Raw genomic sequence first — 13,078 nt, forward strand, 5'->3', positions numbered from 1 at the left:
TAGAGCCAGGAGTGTTTTATGTCTACTTTCACCCACATCAACTTACTCAAAGATGCAGGGCTAAAGAGCAGGTTTGCACAAGTCAAAGCTAATGACATGTACTTCAATATTAAAAAAAAAAAAAAAATCAAAACCCAAACAAAAATCAAAACCCAAATTATCTATAGGAATAGTGAAGATTTCAAGAGACATCTTTAATTGTGAAAAATATTCATAGGCAAATTTAGTTAACATTACTGACACAAATGAAATAATCAAAACAACAAACCAACACAGACTGCAAGGGGACAAAGTTCTTGGAAAAAATCTTACCTTTTGATTCAGTCAAAGGAACATATATTAACAAATGTCAATCCTGCTTACACAAATAACTTTCCAGTCAATATTTGCTCACAGACATAGATACACACATTATATTGCCATAAGTAATTACAGTGTCAGGTCACTTTTCCAAAATAATTATTTTTAAGAGATATTTAAGAATTTAAGAATTAGCAACAGAATTCAAGAAGAGAGAATGAAAGGAACTATTGATGAAGTCTGAGCTGAATAAAAAATTTCCATGGCAATTATCACATTTTCCAAGACACAAAAAAATTCAAGTAGTCTTTCCTCCTTCAACTGCCGGAATTTTGCAACAAACTCTACTGTGAGACTGTGTATATGGCAGTCACAATGCTACATGTAAAGAAGACTGAAATAAATGAAGTTCTTTCAACATCAAGCCTATCCAGGAAGGGCATTCCTTTGGCAAACTGAAGTTGAGGAATACAATGCCGGTATGAAATGCTAAGTTTGAAAAGAAAAGGAAAGAAATCACAGTGCAGAAGACACTGACTTTAAGGCAGGCTTGAAAATACACAGAATGCTCAGGACAGAATAAAGAAATTTATCTGATACAGATAGGGTGAGATGACTGTATGAGTTTTACATGGCTATACAGGAATTTGCTTTTTTCTCCCAACAGCAAATTCCTTTTTCCTTCATCCTTCAATTTGGAATCAGCTGGTTTAAGAGAAACTTACCTTAAAGCTTTTCCATATGTTTAAATTAACATAATCCACCATTTTCACTGCCACATACATAAAGAAGAAAAGCAAAATTTATTCAAAATGTCCATTTTCAGAAGCTAAACAGCTTAATGCCAATCACTGCACTTGTGTCTCCAGACGCCTTATCTCTGTAACTACAAGATCAATGTTTATAATTGGGTTAAAATACAAGGCCCAGTAAAACAAACAATTGCAGACAAACTGAGGAATAAAAGGCCAAAAAATGGCAACAAAAAGTCCCTGGGTTGAGACTTTCCAGAAATGTCTCCACATTCTGTGAGGAACAGTCCTGTGAAAAAGGAAATGGAAAGGTTTAGAGGAACTTTCTGGTTTGTTTTTACCCAGCTCTAAGAAAACCTAATAGGTGCTAGAGCTTTGAATTACTTAGTTCTTATTCAGGTACCTGTAAAAACACCATTTTGCACTCCAGGAAAAACTTTCCTAAAACCCAGTAGTAGCAGATTTAAAGAGGAAGTACTCTGTCAGTGCACTCAGACCCGGAAGCCCAGCAGGTTCCAGTGCTACATCACAGCTCTGCCTCAGGCTGTCCCATGCTCCCTGGGCTGATCTGGGCTCATTCTGCCTTCTATCGGCTGGCAAAGGGAAAACCCAGTACACACCAAAACAAGAATTTCTCCCATACCATTTCCAAAGATCACACCAACTGTGAGTGTTAATAGGCTTGAATTAAGAGGTAGTAACAGAAAACAGAAATTCTGATAAATTATCCAAACTAGTATCAGTATAACTGAACTTATTTATGATTCCGAGGACTCATCCCATAATAACTACACTGTATCATGACTAAATTCTGAAGTATTTAGTTCTCAACTGACAGCTAATACCAGGCACCATAAGAGGCAGTTCTCAAGGTAAGGTTTGATATCTCCCAGTGGTTAAGAACATGCTTGTTGCTCTTTCCACACTTGCTACATCTGATAAGTAAAACCACCTCTAAGAAACCCTTGGAAGCATGCACAGAAATAAAGGCATTCAAAAGCAAGCAGTAGCATATGTGGGAATGCAGATTCACGTGTTTTTATTAACCTCAGAGTTTGGGTTAGACACTCATTTCAGTGAGCAACTGTGAAATTCTAAGGCTGTTACTTTCTCTTTAAAAGGCCGTGTACTTCCTACCCTCTTCCACAAGCTTTTAAAGACTTACTTCAATTCTCTTCTTGACCACAGCCTCCAAAAGGAGAATAATTCCAGAACAGAGAGCAACATGGCATTTACAATTATAAATCTTGATGTCCAGTAATGCACATCTAGCCAATCCCAAGCAAATTCAGCTATCAGCTGGTATGGCAAAAATAAATACTTTACAGTGAATTCTCTCCATTGCCTCCAAGAAGGATCTTTAAGGTCCTGTAAATTAGGATAAAGAGACTGTTAATCAATTTTATATTAAACTTACTTAATACTGGCTTATTTCCACTAGTCTTTTGTTGAAAAGCTGAGGGTTTTATACACTGAAAGCAGTAATTTATCTTTATTATACTTGCTAGTAAGTGATACTGTAATGCAGTAATTTCCATTAGATTAGAACGTCACTTTCTGTAGTCATGTGAACTTCAGAAGAATCAGTTTCACACATTTAAAGTCTTAAAAGCCTAAAATCAATCCTATTAAAGGTAATGGTTGCAACACTAGTGATTGCATACAATAAAATCAAAGAACCACTTACTCTGTAGGTCTGTTGTTTTTAAAGTCATAGTGTAAAGAGGTGAAATGATGAATAATTACATTATGTGTTTTTATCCTGCTAGTCTTAAAATGCTTATAACTAAAGCAAGTAGCATATTTAATGTTTTGAATACTTACAAGCAGTTTTGTGACAGTATCTTCATACTTGTCTTCTTGCATAGGACAAATTGTGTGGATGAAAGGTAGGAAAGCTTCTGCATAATCAAACAAATATAGGTATAACATACTGAGTCTTGGAGAACTCTTCAATGCATACAAAAGAAAGAGTGATTTTCCTGGGTTTACGGCCTAAAAGGTATCAAATTTTTAAGTTTCAATCAGTAAAAAAATAAAATGAAAGGGACATGCCAGTTCTTAGATTTTCTGACAATCATTTTTCAAAGGGTTGTTTTTCAAATACAACAGGTCATTAAACTGAGCAGTTTTTACACAGGTAATTCCACTACTTTAACACCCCTCCTGGTTTTAAGAGAATCTTCTTTTAAATGTATTATTTTAAAAATAATTAATATACATGACATGACACAGTTTATATAAAATCTACCTTGTATTCCCAAAGGTTCTGTGGTGGTTTAACACCTAAAGTTTTCACACATTCCAGTTCTGCCATAATAGCTCTCCTATGGTTACTGTTCTCTATACTGTAAGGCTCTTTGGTGAAATCCTCTTCAGTCAGTGTTAGGAGCAGTCTACAAAAGCAGAAGAATTAAGAAGGTAAACAGTACCTATTCACCAAAGTAGATGACTAACAAATACACAATTGCATACTGAAACAGTAAGATACTGATAGAAGGTAGCACCTTTTGGGTTAAAGAATCAGAGAATACTTTGGGTTGGCAAACTTTGGGACTTTAAAAGATCATCATTACATTGCATATCAAGTGCTCTATGCCAACTGCATCTCAAAGCCTGGGTTTTAAATTTCCTTCTTTTCCACTTTCCTCTTGCCTGCTTTCAGCATGGCTCTTGGGTGGAATACATATGCATATAGCACATGCATATTTCCACAAGAAAGGAAAGGTGCAAGGGGTGGATAATACATCAGTAGAATTTTACTCTTGGTATCATTTCAGTCTGCATTGTCAGTATTTTAAAATGTTCTCAGAAATGTTCAGGTAGCTTACTAAGTATCTACTATTAAAAGTTTTCAACAGCAATTGGTATAACTTAAAATTGGTAAAACTTAAAATTTATTCTGATAAAAATTTATTCTGATAAAAATTTATTCTGACACATCAACAGAATATTCCCACAATCTATGTAACACAGTATGGTCATTTCACAATAAGCCATCCCTAATGAATCTGTCAGTAGTCCAATCACATAATAGACCACCAGGCCTCTCACCTTCCATTTACTTTCTCCAGTAAAAAATTTTCTTTGTAATGTGAAGTCCATGGGCCCAGCTGCTCCAGCCAGAGTATCACTTCCTCAGCAGTCCACTTGGCGACAGGCTTGTGGACAAGAAGATCATCTTCAAATTCTCTGCTACTCCAGTGATAGCCAAGTAGAACTACCTACAGGTAGATTACAAAGATCCTTTACTTGCAAAGCAAATACATGAATGATATAAACAAACACATGATAAGAGGCTTGACACGTAGAGTCTTCCATTTCATGGAAGTCTAGAACATTCAGGTTTTAAGAAAGAGTTTTGAAGTTTTACCCAATAACTTCCATTTGCTGTACACTGCAGTTGTAGTTCCTGACAGACAGCTCTGAAGGCCACTTTACTTACTCTGCCCAGCTGGAGTCTCTTCTGTGCTGACAATGTTTTTTCTGTGCATGTACATTTAAGAATATTTATTGCATGCTTAAGGAAGCAAATAGAGAAAACCAACCAGATGAAACTTACTGCTACACAAGTTAAAGCGGTCAGAACACCTGAGAAAAACCCTCCTCGAGGATTAATTCTTCCTGTGTTTGGAACTGTAGGCATCTGGTCATTCCCATGCTTTTGGAAAGTTGCTAAGCTGCGTGCTACATCACTGTTCTGTTGAATATCTTCTTTTCTTTGTTCAATGGCATCAGAAAACAGCTTTTCAATAACATCCCTAAGAGGAAAAATATTTGTCATTGTACTGAAACCACTGAGGCTTAATATTCAGAAAAGGGAGTAATTTTTGGATTTTTGTTTTCCAGCCTTTACTAAAGACTGTGATCTTTAAAAACAAGAAAAAAAATAGTTATTAAAGCTTAGTAAACTTAGGATTTTATCAATCACTGCCAAACAACATTTTCCTTAGCTTCTAAAGCTAAAATACCACATAACTACCAAGTTATTTCTTATATAAAATTAGAATTCTGTGTGCCACTGGCAAGCCTCAATTATTAAAAAATGCTAAACAAAAGATAACATAAAAATCTACCATCAATCCTACCATCTATTTATTTAAACATTATTAACCCCAGATAAAGTATTATTAACAAAACAACCTGTAATTCAAGACACCAAGTAGATGTTTTTTTAGCTTTGTTCTGCAATATGATCACACTTCTTCCAATAAATAATTCCTATTACAGAAATTACTACACAGTTATCCAAGATCAATCAAACTTAGAATTATTAGAAAACAACTAGCTATATTAGAAGACTGAGGATCCTGCCTGCCATCTCCCAAAAAATGTAGAAAGGGGGGAAAGCCCTCCCCCTAAACAAACCTCTTCCCTCAAAACAAAACCAACTAACCCATCCTTAATTCCATGTGCTTGAACAGTTCATGACAAGTGCACAAGCTGAAAGTCTTTGGGATTTAAATTTCTTTGTGACAGTTCAGATTACCAATTATCTAAGAATATCTGCAGCAAACTCAAGAAACCAGACAGCTAATTTCTGTGTTTACATTTATGTAAAAAAGACATTCACAAAATAGTTCACTCACCTGAGGAGGATGTTGACTTTGGGGAATCCTTCCCATTTTTCTCTGCATTCAGGGCATTCATTCTTCTTGGACGATACCCACCACAAGGCCAAGCAGTGCCTACAGAAGCTGTGCCCACAGTTCAGGGTGGTGGGATTGATCAGAACGTCGTAGCAGCAGTGGCAGAGGAATTCACTGACTGATATCTGCCGACCCAGGCCAGGAGTAGAACACGCTTCAACCTCTGCCCTCTTTGTTTCCCCTCGTAAAGTCTCACCTTCTTCCATTTTCCTTTATGCCTTAAACAAACCAAAAGCTCTCTTAGATCTTCAAACCAGATAAGGCACTACTTCTGCAAAGCAACATGAAAACAGCTAGAAGTTTAGAATTGTAAGCAATGTGATTTATCATTGCACGGCTTTTGACATGGATGGTTTTAAATTTTTTAAGTAACTCAGCCCTCCCCAAAATGAAACATGATCTACTATTTCAACAATATATTCATCGCCAACTACAATCAAAACCAGATTCTAGTAAACAGCTAGGCTCAATCTCCCTATGCTTTCTTTTCCTGTGTTATAAAACACATGAAAGTGAAACAAAATAATTCTCTATGATTCACATGACTTCTGACAGTAGCTTTAATCAAGGTATTAGTAAAAGAAACCAGTCAAAGAAAATATAATTAAAAAGTATCATCAGAGCATACAAAAATAAAATACCAGTATAACATAATGATCAAATTTACTTCATCCCTCTTCTTTCCAACCATATGGACTAAAACATTACTAACAGAGGTCAATGCTAGACATTGCTGGGGAATGTTAAAAAAAAAATAAAAGTTTGATCCACCAAGTCATATGCTTCAGAATCATAAGGGATTGATCTGCACACCTTCTCAGCAAAGGTCTAAACTCCACATTAACTTTACTTGTACTTTGTTAGTATTACAGAAAATACACAGATAAGAGTTTAAAATGGCTTACAACCTTACAAAAAATATATTTGCTTGATGTTCCTACTCCATTCTCTTAGACAGGAGTATATAGTTTCTTAAGAAAAACACCGATCCAGATCATTCACTCATGCTATGTTAGAAGATACCAAGAACTAGAAATTTTCTCCTCAGACACTACCAAACCAAAATATGATTACACTATCCACCTTGTGGCTCCTGCTTACTAACTTACCAACTTGCCATCCAGCTCAAGCACGAAGAGGTAAGCACACAAGCAGATGAAGAACAGAAATGATGAAAAAAAGCACAAGTTCAAAAACAGAAACCGATAATGAAATTAGAACCCTTAAACTTCCTAACCTGTATTTCCATGGCAAAGCACAGACTGTTGGCTTTCTAAAACGCGAAACAGTACTTGTAAGAGGAAAAATATAGACAAGATTTTGCACCTAAAAACATTCTTCTAGTTTTCCTGAAAGCCAGAGACATGAAGATTTCTGTGAAAAATACAGGAAAAATATTTCACCGCTCAGTCAGCACCAAGTAAGAGCCAGCAGCAGGATGATTCCTAGCTCCTCTCCTGTCTCTTCCCAGCTCCTGCACCAAGTAAGAGCCAGCAGCAGGATGATTCCTAGCTCCTCTCCTGTCTCTTCCCAGCTCCAGCTTCCTGCGGCACAGCACTGCCGGAGCGGGCCGGCCGCGGGCCGATGCCCTGCAGCACGCTCGGGCCCCGCGGCGCCCCGGCTGCAGCCCCGGGCCGAGGAGGGGCCGGGCCCGCCCCGCCGCTTCCGCCCCGCGAGCACGGCGGCAGCGCAGCTCCTCCCCCAGCGCAGTCGCTGGCCAGCACCGCAGCCGCTCGCCTTTTTGTTTCAAGCGTTTAAAATCACCGGACACGAGCACTGCTACACTCCCATTTCTGGGAACGCACACACTTCTATATTCGTGAGAACTGAGGTACGCTTGCTTACTGTACAATACGCAGCCAGATAGCCTTCCTTCGCAGAAACTATTCAAGGTTGATTTTACAGTAAATATTCGAGGTGTACTCTTAGAAGTAAGTAAGATTTTCAGGTGCTAGTTTGATTGCAGTGCTAATGTATCTGCACAGAGACTATTCTTACCACATAAGAGTCTATCTCTCCACACACGCACAATTGCTTCTACCAGTCTCTGTTCCCTTACTGAAATTCTTTTTGACTAGTCCAGAAGTATTTGATTCACTCTCTACAACACCCTGACAGGAAGCTGTAGCCTGGTGGGGATGGGCCTCTTCTCCCAGGGAATAAGTGACAGGACTTAAGCTTTACTCTGCACCCGGGCAGGTTTAGGTTGGGCATTAGGAAAGGGTGATCAGACACTGGAATGGGCTGCACAGGGAGGTGGTGGAATCACTGTCCCTGGAGGCGTTTAAGGACTGGACACAGCACTGAGTGCCACAGATGGGACTCAATGATCCCAGATCATTGATACTGTGAATTTGATAATTCCCAGAAATTGATATTGTGAATTTTTAAAGTGTACCTCTGAGATGTATTTTTTCAACTGTTCAACACAGTAACATTTTAAGATTTTGTTTCAGTTTAATACTTCAAACTACAAGTCCACTTCAAATGACATTCCAGTTAATTATTCCAGCCTATTTCAAGAAAGAAAATAGTCTCTCATTGTTTTCTCTCTCACATTATCCAGTTTTTTCCCAGAGAACCAATCAGCAGATCTTTAAACTACTCTAGCATGAAAGAATTCAACCTTTTCTAGATCTGAGGAAGTGCATCTAGATCTACCTTGGTATGCAAGGTGAAAATGTGGCCCAGAATACTTCTTCTAGAATATAGTTTTTTACTACTTGTCTTTTCACTTAGTTTCACATTCAACGTTCAGTAAAGTGAAAGAGCATACAAATGTTTGATAGTCTGTGCAGCAGACTTGAATGATGTGAAAACATGGCCTTTCTGTTCCAGTTTATAAAACCTTTGACATACAAAAAGCAATGGAATCTCAAACTAACTGTTTGTATTGCCCTCTCCCACTTTTTAGGTGCACCTTCTGCTTACATAACCATAAATGTTGTAGTAAAAAATGTCTAATCTGTAAGACATAGTACTTCAATTCCTATTGAAGTACTTAATTACAGTACCTTACTGTTTGACTTGCAGTTTATTTTGTGGGTGAGGGAAGCAAAGAGTTCCCAGATTGTCAGCTACTTGTGGGAAAATGTCAGGCTTCTAAAACAGCCATGAACCACTGTTAAGTGTCATGAGCACTTTAACTAGAAAGTGCAGAAATGCGTCTTAAAAAACTGAGGAGTAACATGAAAATTTTAGGCTTCAGCCAATTTACTGCAAAATAAAAACATCTCTGCCATTTTAACTAACATCTCACTGGGAGCCATTTAATCATACTAGATGATTTGCTGGGAATGTCTGTTGAATAAATTGCTTATACTAAAAAGGCAAAGCTTAATATTGAAGAATCTTTAAAAGCTCTCTCCACTACATCCTGCATAATTATTTATCCCTTTCTGTATGCAGAAATTACGCCCAACAATTTGTGGACAATTTTCCATCTGTTTTCATTCTGCTGGAATTCGGGAAAAGATACTTTATGAGCCCTGTGAATTCCAGCCCTGCAGCACAAGCTCTGAACTTTCTGCCGCCCGTGCCCACAGCTCCCGCCCTGTGCAGCACCTTCTCTCCGGGGCAGCTCTGCCTGGCACAGCGCTGCTGCGGGCCCATCCTGCTGCGCGCTGAGCGCTGCTCTTCTACAGCGGGGTGTCAAAATGTCGCTCCTAACAGGAAGACGCTCCTTCTGTAATACGGCAAGACCTCCACTTTCCCTAGAATTATCATCCTTAAGGCATCGTCGCTAGCAGTTCTCCACCATCCTCCCGGTGTCTCCTAGGAAGAGTCCCATGCCTTCTTCCTTGCTGCTGCTAGTTACGTATTTCTGGCTTTCAGGGCGAAGTCCACATCCATGACATTTCACCACACCCCAGAGAACCGCGGCTGGTGTAAGACTTCCTTCCTCCCGGCAGCCCTGTGCACCACTTGGGTCCTGCGGCCCGCTCAGAGCACACGGCAGGCTGCTGAAGGCACCGTTCAAAGCCGGCGGCGCCGAGCCCGCGGGCGGACAGGGCGGTGCGGCCCTGAGGGCTCCGCCCCGGTAGGAAATGGCGGCGGCCCCGCGCTCACGTGCGCGCTCACGTGCGGCGCGCGGGGCGGCCCCGGAAGCGCTCGGCGGCGGCGGCGGGCGGTGCCGGGCGGTGCCGGGCCGAGCTCGGCGGGCGGGGGCGCGGGATGGAGGTGATCAGGAGCAGTGAGTGACCACCCACCCTGCGTTCTGAGCTCTGCGCCGCTGGCGCTAAGCTGTCTCGGTGTCCCGGCGTCCCGGCCCTGGGCTGGCGGCCGTTCCGGCCTCAGCCTCTCCTTCATGGCGAAGGGGTCCCCATTCCCCCGCTCACCCACGAGGCGCAGTCCTGAGCGGGGAGGCGCGGCCCCGAGGCTGAGGGGGCGGCGGGCAGGCCCTGCCCGCCCGAGGGGCGCCGGGCTGCTGAAGGATGTCGTTTGTAGTCTGAAGTGTGTTTTAACCCTTTACCCGCAGACTTTAAGGATAACCTAAATAAAGTGTATGAAGCCATTGAAGAGTCGGACTTCCTGGCCATCGATGGAGAGTTTTCAGGTACAGTTGCACCTCTTTTGTCATTGTGAACTGTTGGCAGTCTCTGGGGGGGGTGGTTTGACCTCGGTGCCCGAGTTCGTTCCTGTGATGTATCTCAGAGTTGGCTTGAAAAAGCTAAAGCTGAGGCTTCCACAAAGTTATTAAACAACTTGTTACATGTGTGATAGCAAAGCTTTGGTCATAGATACGTGCCATGCTTATGCTGCTTGTGCTCCCACAGTAATCTTTCAACATGACAACTGATAGTTGTTGCAACTCAAGGTAAAAAAAACAGAAGGTGTTATATGTGCCATGAAAGCAATGGACTGGGATAAGTGAGGGCGATCCTGCAAGTGTTTGGACAGGGAAAGGCAGCACTAAGAACGCGTGTGCTTGTGAAACCCTGAGGGTATGTGCAGCAGAGAGATGCTTTAGTAGGCACTTGGCTTTTGAGATGCACATTTCAGTTCACTGATGAGACTAGGTTTTGTTACATGTGGTGTTTGTGGAAGTACAGTTGTTGCATATTGCTTAAGGTGACTAAGTTATTCAATAAATCTCTGGGCAATACTCTTCCCATTTTTAGTTTGCCTTTGTTCCTGTGTGTTTTATTGTGTTGTAAAGTCCATTTACATTAGGGTACTGGTAGGTCTTGGCCTGCTACTGACATGTTGAATAGGAGCCAGCACGACACAGCTTTTGCAGAAGAGCTTTACTTCTAGAACACCACTATTAAAATGAGTGGCTTATTGCAGTAGTATTTTTCTCAAATTAAATAATTGTAATACATACATTAAATGAAAGCATTTTTCTCAAATTGCCAGGTGTTGCATTTGTTTGCTGTGGTTAATTTTGAAAATCTTACCCCAGGCAAAATATGCTCTCCTTTTTCAGGGATCAGTGATGGGCCTTCAGTTAGTGCATTAACAAATGGCTTTGACACTCCAGAAGAAAGGTATCAGAAACTTAAAAAGGTAAAGTGTTTACATAGACTAAAATGAAATCTGAAGCTGCTCTTGGTGCAGCATTTCGTTTGTGTGACCAACAGAAGGAAAGAGAGATGGAACTTCCCTCAGTTCTTGTCTCTTTGTGGAATGGAAGTGCATATTAAAGTCATCTTGGGCCAATAGTAAGATGATTAAATGGGGATAAAAACTAGCAGAAGAACTCTGGTGTGTTTACTTTAAAATTACCAGTGAAACGAACATTGGTTAAGAAGATTCACTTTACTTAATTATGAAATGGAGAGAAATCATATGTGGATGCAACCTAGTAATCTTTAAATGTGTGCATGTTTTATTCTCATGCAAAATTTTCCTTTCCTTTCCAGCATTCCATGGATTTTTTGCTCTTTCAGTTTGGCCTTTGCACTTTTAAATATGATGAGACAGAAGAAAAGTATGTTATTCTCTTATTTCTTGTTTTCTTAATTGAGGATTTTTTAAAGTAATACTGATAAGCTGAATTGACATGTAACTCATCTTTTCTACAGGTATATAATGAAGTCATTTAATTTCTATATTTTCCCAAAACCCTTTAACAGAAATTCACCTGATGTCAAGTTTGTCTGTCAGGTTAGTAGAAAAACAGTTTAATTTTATTTGGTTAAGGTATACCTTAACAAACCTCAGCTTAAAAGGTAGAAAAATGTAAGTTTCTGGGTTGGGTTCTTTTCCTTATAAAATAAATAAGCATCATTTAAGAACAATCCCAAAAATGGGAGCTTTAAGAAAATATCCTTGACTTCAGTTTTTAAATCTTGTTATGCATTACATTGTGTGATTTCTGCAATTTGGGATAATGTTCCACACTTGGCAAGATGATTCTATTTTTTCCCCTTTCTCATTGAACTTCTAGTTTCATTGCTTTTTTAATCCTTTATTCTCATCTGCTTATCTTGCTTTCACTGCTTCCTAGGCTATTGCCAACATTTTTCTGGTCTCAGATTTGTTCTCCTGAACTACATTTTGTTTTCCTTAGTTTCCTCTCTCCATATAGTTTGTTCTTTCATCTTTATCCCTTACCATATTCATGGTGGTTCTACCTTTTGGAAGTTGAAATCAATCAGAAAAGTAGCATAGCCTAAACTCTCAGTGGTTTCTTTAGGGTCACAAACTTGGTTGTTCTTGGCTTTGGACTTTGTATAATGTCTTAAAAAGCGTGAAAATAACTTATTTGATGCCGCAGCTACTTTTGCCAATTGTAAAGCATTTTTCTCTTGTTGCAGAGTTCAAGTATAGATTTTTTAGCAAACCAAGGATTTGATTTTAATAAAGTTTTTCGCAATGGTGAGTTTTTTGGATTGTTTTCAATTTCTTTTAATGTCTGCAAAATTTATGATGACACCTTTCATTGTTTTCTGCAAAAGAAAAAAGGCTGCCATCCATGATACTGTCTTAACATGTAATGAAGTTCTTGAATTATTCTTATCCAATCTACTGCTGTGCTGATGGTAACTCCCTTTCCAAGAATTCATTGCATAGTTCAGCAGAGCAGAATTCCCACTAACATGAGAGCTTGGTTGGTTTTTTTTTGTACAGAGGCAAAGCGTGAATAGAGAATAATGAGGTGTGGAGCTATGTAATACATCAGTAGGAATGCCTAGGAAAGGGATCCCAGTGCACTGTGAGTGGGGCTGCTGCAGTCTGTTATTGGTGATGCACAGAGCAAGGAGAGCAGTGCTCAGTACTTTTGTGGTTGTGACTTGCAGCTCTGCAGTGCTGGGGCTCATGCTTTGTGCAGAGGAGGCTCTGTAGTGCAGTGGTACCAGCTCACCTGGCACGTGCTGGGAGGCTGGACAGACACACACATCTACAGCAGATCACTGAAAGGGAAAGGTTTGC

At 39.9% G+C, this 13,078-nt stretch overlaps 2 protein-coding genes across 9 annotated transcripts in view; one reads left to right on the plus strand and one right to left on the minus strand.

Moving 5' to 3' along the window:
- Positions 1-170: 170 nt before the first annotated feature.
- On the minus strand, positions 171-9,750 carry BFAR (bifunctional apoptosis regulator). 6 transcript variants are annotated; one of them, XM_053992452.1, is made up of 8 exons: positions 9,266-9,750; positions 5,642-5,919; positions 4,615-4,813; positions 4,107-4,276; positions 3,304-3,448; positions 2,877-3,047; positions 2,218-2,420; positions 171-1,341 (listed from the first exon to the last, which is right to left on the minus strand). In XM_053992452.1, the coding sequence occupies exons 2-8, from the start codon at positions 5,905-5,907 to the stop codon at positions 1,149-1,151; spliced, it is 1,347 nt and encodes a 448-aa protein (XP_053848427.1). In that variant the 5' UTR covers positions 5,908-5,919; positions 9,266-9,750; the 3' UTR covers positions 171-1,148. The 6 variants fall into 6 exon arrangements, with proteins under 6 accessions (XP_053848427.1, XP_053848429.1, XP_053848428.1 ...); XM_053992454.1 differs by having other exon boundaries at positions 5,642-5,972; XM_053992453.1 differs by lacking the exon at positions 9,266-9,750 and adding an exon at positions 7,105-7,317.
- A 77-nt stretch (positions 9,751-9,827) lies between these two features.
- Positions 9,828-13,078, plus strand: part of PARN (poly(A)-specific ribonuclease) — a 45,837-nt gene continuing 42,586 nt past the window's right edge. The window contains exons 1-6 of one of the 3 annotated variants that reach the window (XM_053992199.1): positions 9,828-9,893; positions 10,179-10,256; positions 11,130-11,209; positions 11,566-11,633; positions 11,728-11,809; positions 12,463-12,523. In XM_053992199.1, the coding sequence (XP_053848174.1) occupies positions 9,875-9,893; positions 10,179-10,256; positions 11,130-11,209; positions 11,566-11,633; positions 11,728-11,809; positions 12,463-12,523 (388 nt within the window). In that variant the 5' untranslated portion in view covers positions 9,828-9,874. The remainder of the gene's footprint in view (positions 9,894-10,178; positions 10,257-11,129; positions 11,210-11,565; positions 11,634-11,727; positions 11,810-12,462; positions 12,524-13,078) is intronic. The other 2 variants (XM_053992201.1, XM_053992200.1) reach the window with 2 other exon arrangements.

The sequence above is a fragment of the Vidua macroura genome, chromosome 16, assembly GCF_024509145.1.
Source record: "Vidua macroura isolate BioBank_ID:100142 chromosome 16, ASM2450914v1, whole genome shotgun sequence".
Classification (NCBI taxonomy): domain Eukaryota; kingdom Metazoa; phylum Chordata; class Aves; order Passeriformes; family Viduidae; genus Vidua; species Vidua macroura.

What these genes read in the sequence shown, in the direction of transcription:
- BFAR (XM_053992452.1), bottom strand. Translation starts at nt 5,907, where the DNA reads ATGGAAGAAGGTGAGACTTTACGAGGGGAAACAAAGAGGGCAGAGGTT. An exon ending in AGAACCTTTGGGAATACAAG is followed by an intron (nt 3,048 to 3,303) that starts GTAGATTTTATA and finishes GATACCTTTTAG; the next exon opens with GCCGTAAACCCAGGAAAATC. An exon ending in TGGTCAAGAAGAGAATTGAA is followed by an intron (nt 1,342 to 2,217) that starts GTAAGTCTTTAA and finishes CCTTTTTCACAG; the next exon opens with GACTGTTCCTCACAGAATGT.